Source organism: Thermobia domestica, chromosome 16, assembly GCF_964235325.1.
Source record: "Thermobia domestica chromosome 16, izTheDome1.hap1.1, whole genome shotgun sequence".
In the NCBI taxonomy this organism is placed as follows: Eukaryota; Metazoa; Arthropoda; class Insecta; order Zygentoma; family Lepismatidae; genus Thermobia; species Thermobia domestica.
This window is the reverse complement of record NC_137469.1, coordinates 135,460,974-135,473,083: the sequence shown is the minus strand read 5'-3', so window position 1 is coordinate 135,473,083 and position 12,110 is coordinate 135,460,974. Positions and strand designations below refer to the sequence as shown.

General features: G+C 36.4%; 1 protein-coding gene across 2 annotated transcripts in view; it reads left to right on the top strand.

Annotated features, from left to right (window-relative positions):
- LOC145673438 (adenylate cyclase type 10-like) overlaps nt 1-12,110 on the top strand; it is a 545,310-nt gene that overhangs the window by 224,365 nt on the left and 308,835 nt on the right. For both annotated transcript variants that reach the window (XR_014128769.1, XM_081743142.1), the window contains exon 14: nt 9,468-9,747. Coding sequence is in view for 1 of the 2 variants with exons in the window: in XM_081743142.1 (XP_081599268.1) it covers nt 9,468-9,747 (280 nt within the window). In the remaining variant the exon portion in view is untranslated. The remainder of the gene's footprint in view (nt 1-9,467; nt 9,748-12,110) is intronic.

Genomic DNA, 12,110 nt, shown 5'->3' with positions numbered 1-12,110 from the left:
TGATGCTTTACCGTACATTTATCGCCGCGTATTAATAAACAACAAACAAAATAAGATACTTTGCCACAATCACATCAGGTGTACGTACGAAGAGAAAAATGTAGGAAAATGATTTCATTGAAAAATAATCAATAGAAACCAGGGCATTTGCCTGAGTTGAGGCACCCGGGGCGAGACGCATTTATTCACTATTATCTGTTTGTATACATATGGTTATTTTTTTTCTGGTTCTTTTTAATGTAAGAACACATGTATATAAGAGAGGAAACAAGAAGTGTATTATTACTATTATTATTATTATTATTATTATTATTATTATTATTATTATTATTATTATTATTATTATTATTTCAGGTTCTATTGTTATTATCTTAACGCACTGATAATTTACCCATACATATTGCACTTGGTTTCCGATTTTATATTATGAAATGAATGTATCAAAGCAGTAAATACCAATTCAATTACCAACCCTGACATCCCTTGCCATTCCAACATTATGTCATAACCCCGACTGCCAAAAAAGAAGGAAAATAAACAATACAACTGTTCAATAAAATTTTCATTAAAATGACACATGTGCTACTTACTCACTAATGCAGGTAAATGTAATTAAGTGTTTTAAAATACGCAGTGTTATTATGAAAGTTGTAATTTATTATTTAGGCCTAGACATATTTAGATACACTCTATACCTCCGTGTGCGGGGGCTGATGGTGGAAGACGGAACACCAACATTCACCTCTACTTGAGCGTGGTGGGGGAAAAAACTTCTTCTTTTTCCTATCCTTTTATGTGAAACAGAGAATAAATAAGAATATGTGAGTGGTCATTTGCAAATTAGACTGACTGCGGTAGTGGAGAAAATGTATGCATTTAATTATGTTTTAAGGGGCCGCGGTGGCTCAGTGGTAGAGCGTTCACCTCTGGTGCTTGGGTTCGATACCAGCTCGCGCCAAGTTAACTTTATGGTGATCAAACACCGTGTGCGTGGGTTTCCCATTTTCTTCATTCCATCGTTTCATTCATTTCTCATCATCACCGTTTCCCTTAGCCTAACCGGCATAACCATGAAACATAGAACTCAAAGATTTCATTTTCATTTTTAATTATGCTTTAAAAATGGGAAAATGACATCGGATGTGTATGAGACACTTAAATCAGCTATCGGAGGTGGTTATTAGGCTAATGCAGTGCCGGATTAGCCAGGTTGGCTACTTGGCAATCGCCAAGGGCTCAACGGGCCCCGCAGAGATCACGAGGCCCGGGACCTGTACCTTGGTCGAATTTCCGTTATAGCAAATACTTTCTTCAGTCTTCCTACCAAAAAGGTTGCGAAAGTCTAAGTTCGTCTTTAAGGACACGCGCCAAGGGCCTTCAAGTTGGCCAGTCCGACACTGTCCTAGTAGAATTGAAATATTCACACGAAGAACAAGAAATGAAAACTACAATATCTAGTTATTCAAAATAGTCACATCTGCTAACACACTTTTAGCGTATCTCAGAAAGCGATCGGATTGCCTGACGAAAGAAACCTTGTGGTGCCGGAGATTGAAGTGTCAGGATAATGCAGTGAGTGAGGAAGGGCTACATACTGCAACTTATTTAGAGTCTAGAATATCCTTTGAAGAGATTTGTGCATAAATACTTACGTATCATGACACTTGTGTTTTTTGGAATTACTGAATACTTGCTTTCAAAGTTGCAGTGCATTTCATGGAGTTGAGCACTGCAATGATCTGCAGTGACGGTTTCGCTGCGACTGAGAAAGGTATGATGGATCAACTTCAACCTAGATAACCATACCACCAACATCTTCTAGGGGTTTTGAAAATCGTCTTGGATTTTGATCAAGATACAACCATTGCTTTGACCATTTACGATTATCATAGCACATACATTTCTAATTAAATCTACACTCTCATTTCTTACTCTTGGAGAACTTCATAGCTCCTAATGGCGATTCTTGTTTAACGGTGTGCATGAGCCCCACTTTTTCACTTTACCGATTGCATGGAACTACCAAATGGCAGTGGTATTTTGTATGCGTAACTCGTTATTGATTAGCGAATACCATTCGAGTGTTCATTACTTCGGTGTTCGTGAGGAGCTCACAAGAACATGATGTTGGTCGTTGACCAGGGAACTCGTTTGGTATTGCTGTCACCGGAATAAAATTTGACAAACGAACGGTAAAAGATGCATTCATTCGTCATTCCTGGTCAGAATACACCGTTAATGTTTCTGCAGCTTGCTGTGCTGAACATCCCAGCTTTAATTCGTAAAGAAAAAATCATTCGCAGTTGTATTTTCTCCATGATGCACTTTTTGTAACGTTATACCTATGACTTTAGTCAATTCCTGAATTGTGTTACTGAAGTGAGTTCGTGCCTGACGTCAAAGTGAATATTACATTCGCACCAATTGGGTATATTAAGATCCAATGCATAGAGGAAACGAAAGAGAAAGTATTGATGTGTGAAAAGGATGTGTATTTTAAGAAGATAAAACAATATTTGTCTTCGAAACAATTGTTTAATAATTTGGTACGTTTCATGCTCATCATGGAGCTCCTTTTAAACCTATCAACACAAATACTGAATTACTAAACAATTGTTTTGAGGACGAATATTAACTTTTTTCTTCTTAAATTAACATATCTGTCTTTCCATGTCCGTTCAATATTAAGGTTATTGAGTGTTTATATTTGATTCCACAGGGGTGGTACACTATGAATGCATGCCAAGCCTCAGGGTGCAGACAATAAAACACGAATAGTGTAAGATTACAGTTTATGAATTCTTCGAAAACTTTTGGCACAAGAGACCAACACTCTGGTGTGCTAAGAATTGGATTCTGCGTTATGATAACGTTCCTCATCATCGTGTCTCTTCAGTACCTGAATATTTGGTTAAATGTCGAATTCTCCAGATTTCACACCTATTGATTTGTATATCGGTTTTTAAAGTGCAACCACATGGAAAAAGATTTGATACGAAAAATAGAATCAAGAACATGAGGATAAAATTCTAGTAGGATTTACAAACATGTTTCCGAAAGTGGAAACATTTGGAGTCACTGTTTTCAGTCAGCGTGAAGTATTTCGAATAAGATCCATTCAAATAGACTACACCATTCTTATAATTCAAACCAAGTCTTAAAACTTTCCAGTCACACCATGCATGTATAGAAATAAATAGTATCACATCTAGTCTTAAAAGATTTCGTATACTCACCAATTTTTATTTGCTCGTCTATTCACTTTTTCCTAGCATTGTCCTGCTTTCGCGAGAGAAGAAATGAATATTTATATGCATTGGCATATTATTTCGAATGATAGCTAGAATAGGGAAGATGTTTTAAATTAAAATGATTAAAATATTTTTTGCTATAAGATAAATTATTCTATTATTATATCAGAGGTACTAAGAGTGTATTTCCTGATATGATACATTTGCTAACAAATCGTTATTGTTTAAATCAATGCATACATTTAGAACAAGCTGTCAATGATATGTACCATAATTTATTTAAAATGTCTTGTTCTGTATTTAACTTTGAATTGTTACAATTTTTGTTCTCTTTAGTAACTTTGATTTAGGTAACATCTTAATGTTTTATGTGATAATTACTTTTAACATGTGATCAGCTAAAGTTACAGCAAAGTTACAGCATAAGGAAGTTCGATCGAAAAGAAAATATCTTAGAACAAATATATTTTTCTAATATGTAACTTTTTGTAAAGTCAAAGAGAAGACATCATTCTCTTAAAGTCAAATAATGTTAGGGTTCTATATTACTTCATCTTAAACATTCATAATGATTTTTGGGTATTACTTACTTAATCATTTTGCATATTCAGTGATTTTATGCATTCCTGAATATGGTTGGAGTTGACCATAATAGGAAGTAAAATCATTACATTTAATTACGTATTTAATATTAGATATGTGCAATTTAAGTACAGATGAAATCGGACTTTAACACTAGGAAAGATATTTGATCAACGTAATAGTAGATATACTACTACTAGTTTCAGAGCAGCTTTCCGCCAGCGATTTTTTAATATAAAAGGCAAATGAAAAACATTTTTGAACATGCTTTGAACAGATTATTTAAGTATACATTTTTGAACACGTTTTTCCGCTATCTCATTATGTACAAGTAATTTATACATGTTAATATTCGGACCCAAGAGGAACGAGAATGGGGAATGGCGGAAGCTTCATAACGAGGAACTACATAGTTTATACGGTTTACCCAACATTGTTAGGGTCGTCAAGTCTAGGAGGCTTAGGTGGGCAGGTCATGTAGCTAGAATGGAAGAAAGTAGAAACGCTTTCAAAGTCTTGACTGATAGACCCATAGGAAAACGACCATTAGGAAGACCTAGGCGCAGATGGGAGGACAATATTAAGATGGATCTCGCAGAGATAGGAATACAAAGTAGAAACTGGATGCAATTAGCTAAGGATAGAAGTCAGTGGAGAGCTTTTGTGAACGCGGCACTGAACCTCCGGGTTCCATAGGCCATAGAGTTAGTTAGTTAGTTAATAAATTACAATTTTTATGAAAATATCTATAAAAGCCTTATATCTAAACACATTAAACTCAATCATATCTCCTTAAGTTAACTCTTTTTCTACTAATACACAATAACACACTGAGCAAGGCTATGTGATAATATGTTAAACAAAAAACAGTATCACGTAACAGTTTCAACACAATAACTGTGTCTTCATCAGACTTCCACTCCTTCTGGCTGCTTGGGAGTTGATCATCACTTATATACTCCCCGAAGATCAACTTTTAATTAGTCTCCACCCCTTCATTAAAAAGTAACACTTGTGTGGCTTTCACTTTCACTTTTTAGCTGCACACATGACCAATTAAAAGTTTCATTTTTTTTCGCTGGATGCATTCTGTCCTCTAATTATCATTATTTTCCTTGTTAATTTTTTCTCTTTTTTTCTTCTTCCTTTTTCATTTCTTCTTCTTTTAGCAGAATCTTCTCCCACTCTTTATTTATCGAGAACCCTGCATTCCAATTCATCACCTTGTCTCCTGCCTCCATAATCTCCCTGACTTCCTTCCATTTTCTCACCAAATTTCTGTTCTCTACTTCTATGACCTCTGCTCCTTCACACCCTATCCTGTGGTTTGTCTCTTTCTGATGCTTGTATATCGCATTGTTGTCCCTTTTCAATCTTACATCATCCTAGTGCTGTTTAATCCTTTCTTGTATTTTCTTTTTTCTTTCTCCTATGTAAATTTTGTTACACTCCGCGCATCCTACTCTATATTACTCCCCTTTGATCTTTGTCCGCTATTGCTTTTCTCTTGGTTCTTCTGACTAGTTCAATTATTCTGCTTGCTCCTTTCCTGTACGTCCTAATTCCTGCTTTCCGAAGTATTCTCTTTATCTTCTCTGTTTCTTTGCCTAGTCTTTCTTTCTATATTTTTAATGAAGGGGCGGAACCTAATTAAAAGTTGATCTCCGGAAAGTATATATAAGTGATGACCAACTCCCAAGCAGCCAGAAGGAGTGGAAGTCTGATGAAGACACAGTTATTGTGTTGAAACTGTTACGTGATACTATTTTTTTTCTTTTTTACATATTATCACAGCCTTGCTCAGTGTGTTATTTTGTGTGATTGTGTATTAGTACAAAATGGAAACAATGCCTGATAGAATAGTTAAAGTTAAGTCTTCTATTTTCTGATTTATTATTTCTTCTCCTTTTCTGTTGTAATCACATTCTAGTTCTTTTACCGTTGTCACTACAGTTCTTTCTTTTAATCTATTTTATGATGTTCCCAAACTAAGGCATACATTTCATCATCTAATACGCATCTTTTATCATCATATGAATTTAATGCTAATTTTTCTTCTACTCAAGATGCTTTGAAAGCTTATTGCAAAGACATAATGAATTGCTTAAGAACGATGTATAAGCAAGTAAGGTAAATATGGATAGAACATTGTCAAAATTCAAATTGTTTCAGTAAAATCAAGAATAATGATAAAGTACATGCATCTTCTTCGAATTACCCAGGGCGCGCCAAGCGGAGGTTACGTGCTTGAAATATCTCACATCTGGACTTGGAATCTGCAGACTCGATTTAGCAGGCAACGTGATTTTTGACCTGATCATGTGACACAGTCTGGTCCTTACGGCAAACTGTATAGGCAATTCCTATATACAAATTGCCAATTAGATTAAGATTATACCTTTCAATTCAATTGAAAGCTGTGATTTGACAGTTCATGCCAACACTGCAGTTGGACAAAATTTAATGTCAAGACATACCACCAGATGTCACCGTGAGCTATGAAAATTTTGTCATCAAACGAAAAAAACTCGAGATAGCAAATTTTGCGACAGGAATAATAATAATAATAATAATAATAATAATAATAATAATAATAATAATAATAATAATAATAATAATAATAATAATAATAATAATAATAATAATAATAACTTATTCTTAAATCTGTAACTAAAAACACAATGCTAATTATAATAAATATGTAATAGTTGATTACCCTTCATACACTTTCTTAGCTCTTTCTTTTTAACATAGTACAGTGCTTTAGTGTTTCAAATATAAAATATGAAATCTTTGAGTTTTACGTCCCACAGTTATGCCGGTTAGGTAAAAGGAGATGGTGATGATGAGAAATGATTGAAATGGTAGAATGGAAAAAGTGGAAGGAAACGAGACGGTGTTTGTCCACCACAAAGTTCACTTGGCGCGAACTGGGATCGAATCAGGGACCCCAAGCACCAGAGGTGAACACTACCACTGAGCCACCGCGGCCCCCTCAAATATAAATAATTGACAGGAATTGCATGTTAGACTGTCTTTTAATTAGGGTTGCCATTCGTTCCGGAAAATCCGGGCCCGTCACGGAATCGAGGTCTGCGTCCCGAAACTATTTCTCGGGACGCTTAAATATTCCAGATTTTAACGAAGAAGAAAGGAAGGAAATATTATAGTTTGCGTTTTTCACAGGAGTAGGTATATAATTATTCTTTTCAACTTCTGAAAAACTTGAATACATAAAACATGCATTTAATTAAGTTCACGATTTAACTACTTTGACATTGAACGAAGCATTGATGCGAGTTACTGAGTTGTTAGTTCATTAAAAATAACAGAAATAAAGTACAAATTCAACGAAAAAGTTCTTTGAAGATAACAAAGGCTGTAACAACATATTGCCAATGAAATAACCGTACTAAAAGAAAGAAAGAAAAAAACACGAACAGATAAAACGTAGGAGAAAAAACACCATGCCTTGAATGTGCTAAAACAGACTCTGGAAGCCACGAAACATAACAGATCCTAAGAAACTATATATATATATATATATATATATATATATATATATATATATATATATATATATAATGCTTCCTGGTGGTAGGGGGTAAATCATCTGCTTACGTTTGCTTAACTAGAGAGTAGAAGGTCTACTAAAATGACTAAAAATGTGATTACGTAATACTTCAACAACTTTATCTAGTGGAAGAAAGTAAATTAGTATCTAACACTTCTTTTCATTTTAAGCACTTTAAAGATTTTTGTAATTTAGTAGCGTCCCAGTTCGGATTTTCATTTTGAAATCCTACTTTTAATGCATCGGCAAATTCGACTTTCATTTTCTTGTTCAAACAATTCAATATAGTTGAGTTCATACACATGATTGAATTCTCGACCTCTGAAAACCAGCGGAGTTCTTCGTGAAGTAGACTAATATGTTATGTTCGTTGCGGGTATCAACACTCGAAGAGTTGAAATATAAACCGATAGATAATACCAATATACACCATTAAGAATGGAGACATCTTAAACTTTACTCACTTGAAATTGTAGAAATCAACATTTCAATCACGCATTGTATACATTGAGTGAAAACAAGGAAATTTAGTATTAATTTATGACAATTTATTTATTCGTTTTATATTCTGAATGTGTAAAAAAAAAATCGCTACACACATGTTAGAAAACTCTGCTTTCCAGTTACTATAGAGATTTAACAAACAAAAGTTTCATACTATTAATGCTTCTAATGTACAGATGGTGATGAGAAAAATGGAAACACCTGAACGAAATTGCAACTTACCAGATTAATATGGTGTCGGACCACCTTTCGCCTTCAGAACAGCCTTGATGCGACGTGGGATGGAGGCATAGAGGTCGTGAATGGTAGCAAGTGGAATTTTACACCATTCCTCGTGCAGGGCATCGGCCAGTTCTGTGAGAGGAGATGGGGGTGGAAATCGTCGCCGGAGTCGTGTTTCCAAGACGGACCACAGATGTTCAATTATATTGAGATCTGGGGATTGGGCGGGCCAGGGGAGGTGTTGAACTTCATACCGATGTTCCTCAAACCACGCTGCAACAACGCCAGCTGTGTGAATTGGCGCATTATCATCCTCGAAGATGGCGTCATTGTCCGGGAACAACATCCGGACCATAGGATGCAAGTGGTCTCCTAAAATTGCGACGTAGATGTTGGCAGTGATTCGTCCGCTAAGTGTGACCACAGGACTCAATGAAAACCATGATATGGCGGCCCACAGCACCACCGAGCCGCCGCTATGTTTCACAGTTGGGCGGAGACACTGCAGATCATAAGCTTCTTTAGGCGTTCTCTACACATAAACACGGCCCGTGGTTGGGAATAGGGTGAAGGATGACTCACCCGACATATCACATGTTTCCAGTCTTCAACGGTCCAAGTTGCATGGTCGCGGCACCATTTGCGGCGTGCGAAAGCGTTATGGTCTCTGATGAGCGGTTTGGCCCGTGCAACACGATCCCGTAAGTTCATGTCATGTTATTCGCGGCGGACTGTGATTGTCGAAAGAGGGTGGGGAGGTGCAGATTGAGTTCCTCCGTCACTTGCTCCGCAGTGACACGACGGTTCTGCATGACAATGGGCTTTAATACCCGGCGTGACCTGTCACTCATAATTTTCTTCCACCCACTGTTCCGCTTCCGATGTGGTTTTCCCGTGTGTTGTGTAGGCCGTCAGCACCTTCGACACTGTCCCACGCGACACACCTAACATAGTAGCCACTGCCGTCACACTCACTCCACATAACCACGCACCAACAATTTGCCCTCTTTGAAAATCTGAGAGGTCTCCCATGTTACACTACCTCCGTCTGCTGCAGCCACTGGACACTGCTGTTCCACTGCGCCTGACGTAGTATGGAGACCGACCTAACACACCACCACCAGCGGTCCGGCGCTGCGGGCGCCACGACACCACTGCCAACCCATACATCTGACGTGTTGCCAACTACAGGTGTTTCCATTTTTCTGATCACCATCTTTACACACACATAGCCTATATCGACTTCTAGCTTTAATATAGCACACAGTTTTTGTAAGAATTTACAAACGTTTTACTCTACTGTTAGAAAGGCTGTATGATTGTATATTTCACAGAGTTTTGGTAGAAAAATGCAACGGTGTTCCTGGATGGTGTGAAGGCCTTCTGACCGGCCTCCTCCAATGCGAAGGTATTAAAAATGTTCCCATAAACTCAGCAGAAGCCAAGAACGTAACACTCATTTACCCAGACCAGAAATTACTCACAAGAAATACAGCGATTGATGAGACTCTACACCCTCTGTTTACTCCTTTGGTAGCCTCTGATGATCCGTCAAAGAAGAGAGAAACGACATTGTCGCTCGGATTTCTGGTACCACATTTTGATAGTCGCAAGGTAAGGAAGATCCATACTTATTTGTCAACCATAGATATCAGAGAACGCGTAGGACTAACTAATTCTATTAGTCAGGTTTTTGGGAATTACACTATCCTTAGCGTAGAGATCTGCACGGGCCGGAACTTTTAGACCGAGCTCGGCCCGACCCGATAATTTACAATGTGAGGACCGACCGGAGTCCGAAATATGTTTTAGCATTTAGGCCCGGTTCGAGCTTGCGTGATAATCAAATGAGCCCGAAATACAGAAACTGAATTACTAACGCAAAATTGCATTTTTATTGACAGCAATTAGATATTTAATTTTGCAGTTGTGCTTTAAGAGTTCTCTAGAAAGAATGGCGCTATATATATATATATATATATATATATATATATATATATATATATATATATATATATATATATAATATATCGTTGTACAGTATATTTACAAAGTGAGGCCCGAGAAATATGGCTGTATATTTAAAAACCTACGGCCCGAACCCGACCAGAGCCCGAATTTATGAAAAGGGAAAAGAAAGAAAGGAAAAGAAAGAGAAATTAAGAAAAAACAAAGCTCCGCTCGCTCCGTAACAAAAGAGGGGGGAGCCCTGTATCGTGCAAATGAGATGCATGGAATAAGTCGTGAGTGGGAACCCTTCAACCCTGGTGGGAATATTCACGAAGCTATCGGCTTATGTCTAGTTATATAGGAATATATAATCCATTTCTTAATTTCGAACATACTAGGTTCAACCAAAATTAGAAAACTTTTATATCGGACTTCTGAAGAAAGATAATATAAGATAAAATAAACACATGACCGTGTTTATTATACATAGAATTACCAGTCACGACCCCCTTTTCAGTTTTATTCACAATAGGAGAAGAATAAGAGATGAAGAAAGGAGAAGGAAGATAGGATAGAAGGAGAGGAAAAGAGGGAAAGTAAGAAGGTGAGAACAGAGGGATATTTTCTTTTTTTGAGAAATATTGTAAAGGGAAGTGAATAATTATCGAATTGGGATTATTTCCAAGAGCTATTGGGTGAGTATTTGGTACTAAGGTGATCAAAGGTAGACACATGTTAACCCATACCCCCCAGACCTAGATCCATTTAACCCGAACTGCCGAATTATCCCAATCTAGCTCTGAGATAGATGAGAAAGTTTAATTTAACAGTTTATTCGATATTTCCGAAAGTTCTTGACTAGTATCCAGTACTTGAAGCATAAACGATGAAGTTGACGGCAAGTTATAACTGACCAAAGAAAAAAAATCAAAGTAACCCGCATGTTTGTTGAAGATTTTGACTTTCAAAGTTCTCCCAGGATGATCGTTCATTCAGGCTATTTCTGTCCCTTTGAGCTTCCTTTATAGAGCCAACTTAAATTGAGTGAGTATTGACTTTTCAACGGCTTTAATTGTCAACTACCATTAATTACAGTAAGTCACACATATATATCAAAAGAATTGATGCAATTAATACTAAACCTACATTTCACTCACACACACATTCATACAGGACAATGTATACTTCAGGTTGCATTTAGTCGAATTAAACTAACCTAACTACATTTCTATAGACATTTATTACATTCCAAGAAAACGTAATTTGACAGCACAAGGGAAAAATTTCGATACATGAAAAGAAAATAATAATAGTAATAATATGGTTTATAGGTATGCACAGAAATTTGTTACTTTTCAATATCGAGTAACACATTTCTCTTTGTAGATACATTAAGAGTTGGATTACGTTTAAAAAATCGACAAACAAAAAAAAGAAGGAAAAAAACAAAAGGTTAACATTGAACGTATTTAAGGTTCAGTACGAACTACTACATATCAATGTGAAAAAAGAAAGGAAAAACAATTGGTTAATCATTTGAAAAAGAAAGAAAAAACTTTGATAGCATTTTTATTGAGTCTCTGTCCCAAGAGGGGAAATTTCGACAATTTTATGAGTCCTTTTCTCACGTCGATAATAACTTCTTTATCAACTCTCTTTATGCACTATGATTGGCGTCCATGAGAGTAGTTAGTCGTTTTTCTTAGCTACAGACAAAATAGTTGCTTCACATTATATATATTTTCCATTTATTAATTGAACGCACTTGGTATGAAAATTCAAAATTTCCTGAGATTTAAAATAGAGAATCCAGTCCCAAACATTGGGACATATTTCTATTATATAATATTTCAATGGAGCTAGGTCTCTGGACCTATCCTAGGTTCTGTATTTACGTTACGAAATTGTTAACCACATTTCAGTTCATTGAATTTTATTCCTGGTCTAGATCGTGAAGTCAAGAGATTCGAGTCACTGAACTGGCGAATGACAAATACTTATGTTTCCAGTCGTAGGGGAAGGATTTG